The sequence below is a fragment of the Hypanus sabinus genome, chromosome 12, assembly GCF_030144855.1.
Source record: "Hypanus sabinus isolate sHypSab1 chromosome 12, sHypSab1.hap1, whole genome shotgun sequence".
Classification (NCBI taxonomy): domain Eukaryota; kingdom Metazoa; phylum Chordata; class Chondrichthyes; order Myliobatiformes; family Dasyatidae; genus Hypanus; species Hypanus sabinus.
Genome location: NC_082717.1, coordinates 82289799 through 82303899, shown reverse-complemented (window position 1 = coordinate 82303899; position 14101 = coordinate 82289799). Strand labels below are relative to the sequence as shown.

At 40.3% G+C, this 14101-nt stretch overlaps 1 protein-coding gene across 5 annotated transcripts in view; it reads left to right on the top strand.

Moving 5' to 3' along the window:
- The window catches only part of cfap61 (cilia and flagella associated protein 61), a 169765-nt gene that overhangs the window by 35351 nt on the left and 120313 nt on the right, over window positions 1-14101 (top strand). For all 5 annotated transcript variants that reach the window (XR_009515173.1, XM_059986284.1, XM_059986283.1 and 2 more), the window contains exons 10-13: window positions 243-409; window positions 1296-1335; window positions 2442-2581; window positions 7082-7208. Coding sequence is in view for 4 of the 5 variants with exons in the window: in XM_059986284.1 (XP_059842267.1) it covers window positions 243-409; window positions 1296-1335; window positions 2442-2581; window positions 7082-7208 (474 nt within the window). In the remaining variant the exon portion in view is untranslated. The remainder of the gene's footprint in view (window positions 1-242; window positions 410-1295; window positions 1336-2441; window positions 2582-7081; window positions 7209-14101) is intronic.

Here is a 14101-nt window from a genome sequence, read left to right as displayed (position 1 = left end):
CAGTTATGGTCAAAATGATAATAAAAAGTGACTTGTCTTGACTTGACTTGAATAAACACAAGAAATTCTGCAGATGCTGGAAATCCAAAGCAACACATACAAAATACTGGAGGAACTCATCAAGTCAGGCAGCATCTATGGAAATAAATAAACAGTGTGAAATTGATAATGTTTTGTTTAAAAGTGTGAGCAATTTCATCATAACTATATGATTTGCCATACTTTACCTTTACTTGATGCAGAATGAAGTGACCAGCCAGGATGAAACAGCCCAAGGACCAGAGAGTAACATTGAAAACCAAGTAACTGAAGGAGCAGAAAACAGTCAAGTTGTTGCCCACAGTTCAACAGCTGTAGCAAATGTTTTTTGCATACAGTTGTTCTGCATGGATGAGAAATATGAAACAAGGTAAGATCTAGGATCATGTAAATTGTAATGCAGTTGAAAACATTAACAATTGCTTGTGGATTGAAAATAGAAAAATGGGAAAAAAAGTTTCAAGAAATGGAGACTGTTGTGAGGGTTCCACTACAAAAAGCCAGAGCAAAGGAGTAGGGTGGAAGAAAGATACAGGACTGCCAAACAACCAAAGTGCAAAAGAAGGCAAACTGTGCAAATAACAATAATACTAAGAACGTGAGTTGCAAACAGTCCTTGAAAGTGAGTCTATAGGTCGTAGAATTAGTTCAGTGTAGGATTGAATGAAGTTATTAATGCTGGTACAGGAGCCTGATCCACCTGTTTCAACAGGAATGCAAGAGCAATAAAGGGGTGCTTTCTGTTTTGTTTGTGTCGCTTCTACACAATATGTTCTGAGATATGCAATGATTTTCACCAGAGGTTATAGTCAATAATCAGTTCCCTTTTAAGAAATGCAGTTATGAAAATAGCATTAATTACATATGAAATTCCTGAAATTACGCGCACAAAAGATCATAAGTGACATCTCTTAAGCTGTTAGGTCTTAGCAGTATGTATTTGCTATACATAAAAACCTTGTGTGGATCTCTCCCATGCAGAACCATATTATCTCTTTGCCCATGATTGAATTTATAGTCCCACTGCGCATCCACATTAGCCTAAGTTCATGTCTTGGTGAACCCTATAAAATTTTGAATGAAACTGTTCTAAGATTTGTCGCAAACATTACTAAAACATTAAATACCTCTTCTAGTCAGATCCTGAATTTGTATGCAAGTGTACAAGGCAAAAGTAAGATACTAGATATTGACTAAACTTAGTTGTTTTCTAACCATGACCACAAACGATATATGTGTGCTTTCTTTGTTCACAGGTCTCACGACTTTCTGCCCTATTTATTTAATCTCTACCCAGTAAGTAAGTCTTGTATCATCTTCATTTATGGTACTACAAAACCAATATTGTATGAATAAAGAACAATAGGTAGGCCAGCATGTTGTAAACCAAAGGCTTAAATGATTTTTGGTGTGCTGAATCGTAAGGTCAAATCTCAACTGCAAACAAGAGATATCAGCTGTATCTCAAAAACAACAGGTCAGGCAGCTTTTGTGGAACAAGAAGCAGAATTAATATTTTGAATAAAGATTACCTTTTGAATGATACAGATAATAGCGCTTTGTTGACTCATTTCATGCCCTGTCTGGAAACTATTTTGCAGAGAATAAATTTAGTGCATTCTGATGGATTATTGGGAAAACATCAGTTAGATTCGGATTGCAACTTCCAACTTTGTTAAGAAAGTAGTATGTGGCCAATTCTAACAGTTTGCCTATAATTGTTATTGTTTAATATAACTACAAATTGGCCTGCCCCAATGTTCCCCCACAGAACTTTCTCTGAGATTCTATATGAATAACTTAAATACAGTATATGTAGGGTGTACAACTATTTCAACATTAACTGCAACCTGTAAGTTTGCAGTAATATTAGAATCATGCATCTATTGGGCTTAAAGGTTCAAAGGTTCAATTTATTGTCAGAGAAATGTGCACAATGTACACCCTGCAATGCTTTTTCTTTGCAAAACCTCCACGAAAACAGAGAAGTTCCCCAAAGAATGAATGACAGTTAAACGTAAGAACCCCAAAGTCATCCCCCTAGCTCCCTCTCCTGCGCTTAAGTGTCGGCAAGCAACAATCCCCCCTTCCCCCACCAGCAAAACAAAAAGCGTACCCACTACTGAGCACAAGCATGAGCTAAGCAATAGCAAAAACATTTTTGGGATATAAAGATGGACAAGTTTCATGTAGGCTGTTCATTTGGCTACTTCCATTGTTGTTTTCTACATGTCATTAAACACATAATACAAATTCCCACAACCTTAGTCTCTGCAAAAATAATAATTTTGTTGCAAGTTACATGTGCATGTAGTGTCTAAACTTTTCTCCCTGAATCCTTCAGTGTATTTGAATTTTAAAAACTTACTCATTTGTATTCATTTTGCAACAAACAATTACAGGACAGAGACTTTTGCGTTATCACAGTACCTCATGTGGTCCCTGAATTTCCCCTGCTGAAGGATTTTGTTCGTGTTGTGCCCTACAATGAGACCACAGTACCCCATGAACTGTATGTCATTCATCGTAAAGGTTTACTAAAGTAAGAAATATTTAGAACTTGTTCTATATACTAATTAACTGTATGAATATATGGGTATAATATGTTTTTGGTGTGATAATAAATGAATTAGAAATGTGACTTGCTCATATGTAATCTATCATCTGTACAGATCACAATCAGGTCAACATGAAATAAAAATGGAATATGTATGAAATACTCAGTTGGTCAAGCAGCATCTATGGAATAAAAAGCATAGTTAATGTTTTAGGTGAAGGAGCCTTTGTCAAAATGTAGAAAGCAATAGCAAAAGTGAGCATTTAGTTACAAGGAGATAGAGGAGTGAGGAATGGGTCGAAGGGAATATTTCTGATGAGTGAGGCCAAGGTTTCAGTGATGAAAAAGCCATCTAGCTTGTAGATTAATGAGAGATCACAAGCAAGGGAACAACAGTTAACAGTTCTATTTAAATCCATTTATTAATGCATGTTGCTGTAATAAAAGTTTTTATTAATGTGTTGAAGTCAATGGAATTTTTAACACCACAAAACAATTGTTTTTACCCGTCTTTCCTACTCATCATACATTGTGAAGCAATACACTACTTCATCTCCAATTTTCGTAATTTTCATTGATGCTCTTTAAAAGACGGTAATGGCAATACCTTCACTATACACTAACCAGGATGACATTTTGATGTAATTTAGAGAATGTTTAGATTCCTAAAATCTGTTCCTAAAGAGTTGTGTGACTAATCTGATGGCTATGCAGACTTAAAGTTATGAAAAACAATGTTAAATTACATATTATTCTTATGTTCCATTCTTCATTTTAAAAAAACATTCCTATCAGCTCTATGCTTGACAGAGTGATGCTATTAGGTTCATATTTGATTTGTGGTCTCATCTCCTTTGATCAAGAAATTTAATAGTGAGGTATATTTTCAAACACCTTGAATACAACTGAAGGATGAGCTGAGCAAATTGACTGAAAAAGAAAATAACCTTGTCCAACAAAATATCATTAGACAAATAGTATTTTCTGCCGTAAGTTATTGCAAATTCTATCCACGTCATTAGACTAATATTACAAATATGTAGTGCCATTTCTGATCTTTGCTGAGATTATGTCATCTGATTGTAACAGCCATAAATCAATTTATTGAGTAGTAGCAGAAGGAGGATTAAATTTGACATGAGGTTTCAGCAAGATAATAATAGTGCTCCTGGGTTAGTATTAATAAATGTCACAGGACTCAAGCTCTTCACAACAGTACTTAAAAAATCTTGCAAACTTAATGAAATGCTGTTGGCTGAGAAATACAACAATCTTTTATTAAATTTGCCAGTATACCGGTATAATGAGGAAAAAAATGATATATGTCAACATCTTGAGTTGTATCTCTTTCTTTTCCTTTGATAGGATGCTGATACAAAGGAAGATTAATTATCATACCAAACATTAGATAAAACCATCTGTTAAGGACCATCAATTTTTTTGGTGGTCTCAAATAATTCAGAGGCATGTTTTATCTATTTTTAACAAATTGTTGACAACCTGATGTGGGAAAAACAAACCCCATGCACTAATGTATTCAGTAGATTTCTCAATACTCAATACTGCTTATTTTTTAGTATGCAAGTGAACACATCAGCTATTACTCAAGTGATGAGTCAGCTACATTTGAAATGCTATCAGATGAGCCATAAATCTAAAAATTTTCACATTTCCTCAATGCAGAGAAACAAAACCAACAGTGATTTTTTTTTCGTATTCAGGTCCATTGAATCCTGCTAAGTTCATGCATCTACTTATTTACAATAATCCTACAGTGATCCTATTTTACTTTCTCCACATTCCCATAAACTCCTCCCAGATTTTACCATTCATCTACACATTAGGGTCAATTTTTACAGTGTCCAGTTAACATGTCAGCCATGCCTTTGGGGTGTTAGATAATCTACAGTCATATAGAGAATCTGCAAACTCCACAGAGACAGCATAGAGGTCAGGATTGAACCCGGGTTTCTGGAACAGGGAAGCAGTAACTCTACCAGCTGCGTCACCATCTTGTCTATTAAGCTTCACTTTATTTAGGTTTTTATTTATATAAATGCTGTTAATGATAAGTAATGTGGCAAGGGACCCTCAAAGGCATTATCAATCAAAAATTGATGTCTAGGCTCATTTGGGCCTAATAGAGCACATGACCAAACAGAGATAAATAACATATTTGGGGTTTTTAGGATGGTAATTTAAATAAAATTACATCGGTCAGAATGCAAATGGTGTTGCTTACCAAAGCATCTTATTCAGCATACAGTAGGTTATGTTAAAGTTACTTATTTTGTTGTTCTGCCTTTCCATGGGTAAAACTTCAATATTTAATTGCAAGTGACTTATTTTGGCACCCTTCCTGTTTCCTTTCTAATCATTTTCTCAATTTCATATCTGATTATAAATAATTTTCTTTTACTTTGGTATTTGTAATTATCCGCTAAGCTTACTTTAAAATTGTGCAGATCGTTTTCAACCTACTTCTCATATTTCTTCCACTGCTGAGACATCAATGCTCAGGTCCTGAACAGAAAGTCATCTATCATTAACCAAGTGCTCCTGACTACAGTGCTTTGGTGCATCATAGAATTTGCCTTGTAAACATGCCACTTAAATACTGGCAGGTACATAGGCTGTCCTTGACAAAACCAAACAATCCTTTTTTTCGCTGTGGATGTTACCTCTGCAATTTTATTTAATAATATAAATTATACAAAGTTCATGGGAAAATGGTTTTCATGTTTTATTTGATTAAATTTTGACAATGCTTTAAGGTTATATATTCTCTCTTCGTGCCCTCCCACCCCCAATCAGGCAGAAGATACAAAAGCCAGAAAGCACATACCACCAGGCTCAAGGACAGCTTCTGTCCAGTTACATACACAAAATGTTAGAGGAATTCAGCAGGTTGGGCAGCATCATCTATTATAAGACCATTGAACAATGCCCCAGAACAATAAAATGACCTCGCCGTCTACCTAGTTAAGACCCTGCACTTATTGCCAACCTGCACTGCAATTTTTCTGTAACTGTAACAGTTTATTCTGTATTCTGTATTGTTTTACCTTGTACTAACTCCATGCACTGTTGTAATTGATTTGTATGAAGATCAATGAAGAGCCAGACAAGTTTTTTGCTGTACCTTGGTACACATGACAATAATGAACTAATTTACCATTTTACAAACCTGACAAAGAAAGTAAATTGGTAGTTGAAATATTTAGTGGGGCTGGTAGCTTATAAGGTTTAACAGTAGCTTGGTAGTGTTTCCTTTGAATAGCTGGCAGCTGAAGGAAAATGGCGACATTAAATGTCTTTACAGCTCTGTATATAAAATAGAAGGAACATAAGTGCTTCCCTTCGGTGTCTCCGTACAATCAACGCTTCTTCAAATAAGAATCTTCTCAATGATTTTATCCTGTAGATTTGAAGTTTATTTCTGCTTTCCAGGATGATCAGCCCGACCAGCCAGAATCAGGGATTGAACCTACCTGACTATAGTTCACACTAAAGTCTTCCGAACCTCAGTGCAGCCTCACCAAAATTCCTTACCAGTTCAACATCCTTTGTTTCAATGTTAGTCCTCTAGGAATGAGACATCGTTTTGCTTACAATTCTTTTATTATTAACTCAAAGTGTTATTTTTAATTACTTGTGAATCCAATGGTGTCAATGTCAACAACTCCAAGATAGATGGAAGAAGTTTAGATGGAGTGTAATTAAAGAAATCTGGCAAAAACATCAAGATGACATATCTATGCTGTTAATTTTTATAGCAAAAGATTATTGTACTGCCCTGCACTGTTCTGTGCATTTTATGTAGTCCTGTATAAGTCTGTATAGTCTGCAGTTTTTATATTTTACGTAGTCTAGTGTAGCCTTGTGCTGTCTCACATAGTCTAGTGTAGTTTTGTGTTTCATGTAGCACCAGGGTCCTGTAGGAACGTTGTTTCATTTTTACTGTGTACTGTACCAGCAGTATATGGTCGAAATGACAATTAACTTGTCTTGATATAAAGTGGAACTCGTAGCGTTCACATATTTAAATTAGGTTCCTACAGCCCAATTAGGAGTGCAGTTTAACTTGCACATTTGCTTACTTGTGATTGGGAAATCTGGGGGTTAAAGGGTATCAGGATTTGCCAACTCGCCCAATTGAGTTACTCTTCCAGCATTTTCTGTGAGAAAGCAGGATTATGAGTGCTCACCCCTGTATCTTAAGGAAGCTTTCAGTTTAATTTTTGCCAATCAAAGCTTCATTCCTACCAGCCATATCATCCTCCCACTATTGTGGCCCATCTATTTCCCATGTAATGTTGGGTTCAGCTTGCCCTTTCCTTATCAAGGTTTTTTTTGTTTGTCCCCTTCACACCCACTTAGCTTCTGAGTAAATATCAGGAGCACTTTCAGTTGTATAACATCATTATTCCTTTTTTATAAGTTTCTTCTTAGTAAATTAATCATTCAGCAATTTCTCCTTCCCAGATCCTTTGTGGTTCGACTTGCAACATGTGATGACACCGAAGCGATTAAACTTCTTGTCCAAAGTCTTGAACTGCAACGCAGTATTTTAGCTGATTTAACTACATATAATCAGAGCCGCAGGGACGATGTGAGTATTTGATCAATTTGCCTTTATTGTTGAAAACATAACATTGTTTAATTTGTAAATTATTAACATTTAATATTATTATCTGACATGTAAAGAAAAGGGACCAATCCATTTGTGTAATATAATTGCGCTTATCACCTTTTTGAGTAGATGGTTGTTGAAGTCAGTTTCATGTCTGATTCATTGAAGTACATGAACTCTGCTACGTTCCAAAGAAAGCAATATTAATAATCGCCTGAATCACCGTTTGCTTCCACACACACACTCATTGTGCTAAATGGAGCTTCTGGTAGTTCTGCTAGTAATAATTCTTTTCAAAATCCTTGAACAAGTGAAAGAAACCAGTTCCTGTAGATCAATTAATAATGTTACAGTACTGAGTGTCAAATTATCTTCTGAGGATTTTTTTGCAAGCATTTATATTGTTAGCCATTTATTTGCTGATAATAATTAATTCCAGAAATATTTTGCAGAGACTTGGAAAAAATGAAGGCTCAGTTAATCCCCCCCACCCCCGTGTGAAATTTACAGGGAGATGTTTTCTGCTTGGCATTGCCGCACCTCCAACAGTGCTCTTAAGCCAGCTACAGGGTCATCAGCCAGGGACCACCATTCATTGATGTTGTGCTCTCTTGGTCCTGGTACATCTTCTGGAAGTGGAGCGGTGGTCGGGACATCCCTCAGCCACCCCCTGCAGCTTTCAATGGGATTAGTTGGTTCCCCAATTTCTGTCCTTCCTCCTCTGCCACAGCCAAAAGCTGTCTTTTTCCGTCTTGTCAGCCAACTCCCTGGTGGTCCTCCTGAAACTTGCTCCAGCTGCTGCCGTATCACAGAGTAACCTTTTTGTCAATGCATCCTACTTCAGCAGGGTAGTTGATGGTCCTTCAGACAGCTTCCATACAGGCAGCTGCCAGGTCTGAGTACTTCAGCCTCTTCCGCTTGTGGGCAGCCTCAGCTTCCTCCTCCCATGGGATCGCTAACTCAATGCAGAGGACTGTATTGGCAGCCATAGACCACAGTACTGTGTTTGGGTGGAAAGATGCTGGTGGTGATTTCCATCAGGAACTGTAGCTGTCTGCTGAGATCTGTCCTTGTGTTCCACTTCTTGCCTGTGGAAAGAAGTCCTGAAGGAGCTCTTGGGCAGGTGCATTCAGCATTCTTACCAGCCTTAACAAATGGGATGAATTGTCGTCCTACTGGGGAAAGGCTACTTCTTGCATCCCACCTGCAGGTCTCTAGGATTAACACCAGCTACTTTAGGACCTGGTGCTGCTGCCATCTGTAGTGCCCTTGGACGTGTTGGAGGTGGTATCATGCAAGGAGTAGCTATCCTCACTGCCAAACCACTGGTGATTTCAGGGACAGGGCAAGGTATCATAGGTTGCTTGATAAGGAAACTGAGTCTGGTTTGCGGGACCTTCCACAAGTCAGACCAGCTGGATGACCTGTTGATGGTGCCCTCCCATATTGTGCATCTTCCCTGGCTGCCCTGTGCCCTGCCTTCACCCTATAGTGCTTCTGCTCTGTCCTTGTCACCTCCTCCACTACCGTGGCTTTCCCCTTTCTTTGAGGCCTTGAACCAGAACTGTGCTGCCTTCCCCCCCGCCCTCCCCCAGCCAAGCCCTGCATGTCCAGCCTGTACTCTAGTAACAACCACTTGATGCTGCAGCCTGCTGATAGCCTGGTCTACATCAGCTGTAGCTTTCCATTTATGGCCGGTATGGATGAGGCATTGACACTCCAACCCAGTGTGTTGATGGGAGTCCCTCAGCTCAATGACTGGTCAGGTTTTCTCCTGTTGGTACTCTAGGTTAATGTATCTCTGTGGCAGCTGCAACATCTTCTTCCTGAAGAGGCCAATGTTGGAAAAACACCAAGGTAGCCCCAGTCATTTCTGGATGTATGGCTGTTGATAGGGGAATTTTACACATTTCAGGGGCCACATCACCCTGTGGTAGTCTGAATTTTTAGCTCTACACTTTATAGTTTCCAGGTAGTTGGCTGTGGTCGATTCTGGTCAGCCCCTCTGTGAGCTGTTTCTGTGCTACTTCTCTTATATGCCCGTTGGAGAGCTCTACAGTATACTGCCTCCCAAGGCTTCGGATGAGCTGCCTGGCCAACAATGGGATTTCCTTGCCCCCTAAGGTAAAGGTGATGTTCTTACTTCTGAACACTTTTTTTGGAGGGATAGGCTTCACAACTTGGAGGGCTTCATCTTCATCTTTGCCCATGTCACTAACTCATCCAGCCTGATTCTTATGCGTGCAGCCATCTGAAGAATGCTTGTGACATCATCCATGTAACTCTTCAGTGGAGGAAGCCCATGTCCTGACTGTAGCTTTATCCCTCCAACCACCTGCCTTGCTTCAAAAAGGATGATCTTGAAGGCTGCCACAAACCGGATAGAAGAGATGGAATACCACATTGCGATCCCTACTTTCAGTTGCTGCTGCCCCACTGTAGCATTTTGAAAAGAGAAACCCACCTGGAGTTTGCTGAAATAATCAGAAACCAGGCCTCTAATGCAGTTGGAAACATAAAAGAATTCCATTGCGAAGTTGATGAGCTGGTGAGGTTCAAGATCCAGCCACATGATGTGTAGGTCACCTTTCTCATGCTTGGCTCATTGGATCAGGTCCCATCTTAATGATGCATGCTCCACATATCCCGGCAAGCCTGGAACTCGTGCCTTCTGGCAGCTGGTGTCAGTGTATCCTTTGCCCATGGGGTAGCTGGTCACCCTCTAAGCCACGACAGAGAAGAAGATTTTCCCTTCTCCGTTCAGCAGTGCAATGCTCCTGAACTGGTTGATGGAACTAGAGTTCTGCTCTTTGGGGAAATTCAGTTTGGACCTGGCACTGATGCTGACTTTGCCTTTTTGATAACTTCTCAGACTTCACTTAGCTTGGGGGGAGGAGTGGGGAGGAGGTGTCAAGCTGCATGGTTGGAGGAGCAGGACGTGGAACATGCCATGGCAATCAAAGGGAAGTTTTTCTTGCTGGATCACTGTACCTGCCCTTAGGTACTGCTCCAGCTCCTCTTTGGTGGCTTCCAGCTTCCCATTTTTTTTTTCATCCTCCAACAGCTGTTGGGCACATATGAAGGGATTCCTAATGAAGCTTTCTCTCTCATTCTTTCTCCTGCGCTTACAAATGCTCTCTGCCGTTCACAGCCTAACTAGCTTCTATTTCACTTTGTTCCACAACAGCTTTAAGCTCACTTTCTCCTCCTGTGTTGCTTTCTTCCAGTTCTTTCATGGCTGGCACCACCCTTTTATTAGCTGCTCTGTGTCCTTCTCACTTCTCTTTTCTCTTAGAGAAGCAACTCACTTGTCGTCAACTTTGCCAAATCTATCTCTACATGCCTCATAGAGGGTTTCCAAGTGAGTTGAGCTTATCTTCTACTTGGCCGCATAGCGTGTGTTCTAGGATACTGCTGAGGTCCGTGTCCAGCCTCTGCCACGTGGCCACTTAATTTGCCTTTGGCCACTTGATCTTGTGCCTCCTTCCTGGTTTCTTCTGCTTAGCTTTGTGGCATGGCTCCACAGCTGAGGAGATGACAGGTGTGTATGTGTGGGTTCCCCTCCATTGTTGGGCCTTCATCCCCTACCAACAAATCACCTCTAGCAATGTTGGATGCTTCAGTTCTGTGGTTTTCTACCCAGCTTTGGGTCCCTCTTGTCTGATCTGCTGCAGCTGTGCAAGGTTGCTGTTGACCTTTCTCGCTGCACTTCATTCTCCTCTGATGGATTTGTATGTGTTGTCACGTTCTCTCATCCACAACTACATTTCTGAAGGATCTTTATTTCGTTGTCTATATTTGTTCTAGTCATTGCCATGTAATCCATCCTTCTGGGCCCATCTTTCATCCTGCCTCTCAGAGGCCCTTTGGGTTGTCACCTGGTTTCAATGTAAGCAACTGACTATATGTCACTGGCTTGTTTTGTATTTGTGTATGCAGCCACTGCTGACTGTAAGATTCATTGGCTACATATCTCAACAGTGGTACTGAAATTCACTCCATATTCCTAAACATCTAGATGTACTTAGGTAAGCCTGTAGAACTTAAAAGCCATCTGCTTTTAATAAGAGGATGCACCATGGCTCCAGGGAGTGATTTTCTTGATAAAAGTGAATCTTTGTTTATTTAAAGAGCTATGATACTACACAGAAGACTCCAAATTTGTTGATGATGCGATGGAAGCCAGGATAGAGAAGGTGCAGAGAAAGATATAAAAGCAAGAGCCACAAGAGTAGAAATCTCTTGACAACCTCTATGAAGAGGCCACTTGGGAAGACCTAATGAATTGGATGCATTGCTGCAGGAAGTTCAGAGACCACACATGAGTATTTAAATATATCCTCAGATTACACATCCCAGCCATTACACAGTTGATTTAGATTCTATTCACTGTAGTAGGAGGAGTAGATTAATTTGTCTCTTAAATCTGCTTCCCATTTAAAAGATAATAGTTGTTCTGATCATCGCCTCAGCTTCACCTTTCTCCTTTTTAATATCTCTTGGCTCCCTAATGGACTAAAAATCTATCAAAACTTAAAATTTTCAATGAATTTGTATCATCTGCAAAGCTACCCACCCACCCTTCTATTGCTTCATCCAAATCATTTATAAAAATGGTAAAGAATGGTGGTCCCAGAACTGATCCCTGTTGAACACCACTCGTCACTGAACTCCAGGCAGAATGCGCTGCCTACTACCATCCACCCACTGCCTTTTGTGAGCTAACCAATTCCAAATCCATGCTGGCAAGCTTCCATTGATCCAATGCCTCATGACTTTTAGATGAGACTTCCATGGGGAACCTTGTCAAAGACGTTACTGAAATCCATCTATACCACATCCACTGCCCTCCCTTTATCAATTTGTTTTGTCACTTCCTCAAAAAGTCTATCAGGTTCATGAGGCACAACCTGCCCTTCATAAAGCCATGCTGATTGGCTCTAATAAGACTATGCTTCTCCAGTTGTTTGACTAAAAATCCTCTCCATCAGTTTGCCCACTACTGACGTAAGACTCATTAGTCTATTATTCTATAATTGACTTTTCTATTATTTTCTACTATAATGCATCAGCTTGCATTTCCCAAATTTGTACTCTGCCAAATTTGCCAAATTTTCACATGCTCCTCTTGTAGGACGTGGAAAGTTAAGGAGACCTCCAGTGTCCTTGACACCTATAATTGCAAGAAGCGCAACCAGCTGCAACTTCTAACAGTCTGTGTTAAGGAGTTGGAGCTGAAACTGGATGAACTCCGAATCATTTGGGAGGCTGAGAGTGTGATAGATTGGATGCATAGAGAGGTAGTTACACCCAAGATTCAGGACACTGGAAAATGGGTGATAGTCAGGAAGGAGAAAGGCATTAAGGAACCAGTGCAGAGTACCCCTGTGGCCATTCCTCTCCTTTCTCCCCACTCCTCCCCCACCAACAGGTATATCACTTTGGATATTGTCAGGGGGAGGGATGATTAACAGATGAAAGTCACAGGGAAGGAAGAAGAAGAGGTACGCTCTAGTGATAGAGATTCGTTAGTTAGAGGAATGGACAGGAGTTTCTGTGGGCAAGAATGAAATTCCCGGATGGTATGTTGCCTCCTGAGTGCCAGGGTCTGGGATATGTTGGATCGATTATCCAACATTCTTAAGCAGGAGGATGAACAGCCAGAAGTCGTAATCCATGTAGGTACCAATGAAATGGGTAGGAAGAGTGATGAGGTTCTGCATAGGGAGTTCATGGAGTTTGGTGCTAAGTTAAAGGGCAGGACCTCCAGGGTTGTGATCTCAGGATTGCTACTTGTGTCACTTGCTAGTGAGGCCAGAAATAGGAAGATTATCCAATTTAATATGTAGCTGTGCAGTTGGTGTAAGAGGGAGGGCACAGGACTTTTGGATGATTGGGCTGTCTCTTCCAGGGAAAGCGAGACCTATACAGAAGGGACATTTTGCTCCTGAGCTGGAATGGGACTAATATCTTAGCAGGAAGGTTTGTTCATGCTGCATGGTGAGGTTAAAATAAAGCTTTAGGGGGATGGGAACCAGAGTGCCAGAACAGTTAGTGGAGAGGCTGCAGAGGAAGATGTTGGTAAGACCTCAGACAAAGTTGGAAATCAAAAGGTTGAGCATGGTGCAGATAGTGTCCTGAGCTGCATATATTTTAATGTAAGATGTATCATAGGAAAGGCAGATAATAGTGCTGAAGATGAGGTAGCAGGTTTACAAACAGAGGCAATATGTAGTGAGGAGAGGCTGTTGATTGGGCAATGTTGCTCTGTTGGTAAAAATTGAACGCAGATCATTAGAATGAGGTGATATAGGGTCAGAAGGTGTTGAATCATTGTGGATAGAACTAAGGAACTGCAAGGGTAAAAAGACCCTGATGGGAGTTGTATACAGACCTGCAAACGGTAGTAAGAATGTGGCCTACAAATTACAACAGGAGATAGAAAATATATGCCAAAAGAGCAATGTTACAATAATTATGGGGGACTCTAATATGCAGGTAGATTGGGAAAATCAGGTTGTTGCTGGATTCCAAGACGGGGAATTTCTAGAGCGCCTTCAAAATGGCTTTTTAGAGCAGCTTGTGTTTGATCACACTAGACCGGGGGTCGGCAACCTGCGGCTCCCGAGCCATTTGTGGCTCTTTCACCTCTGTGCTGCGGCTCCCTGTGGCTTTGGGAAATAATTGGTCAGTATTTAATTAAAATGTATTTTAAGTTAGTTTGTTAGCTTTTGAAATGTAATTCTAAATTTGAAGATTATGGTGATCTTGTACAATCTAAGTGTGGCGACACATTTCCTGCCACATCCGAAACGGCTCACAATTAGCCAGCATTCCGGCTAAGGGAGATAGCCTACGGGGGTTTGTGAGTA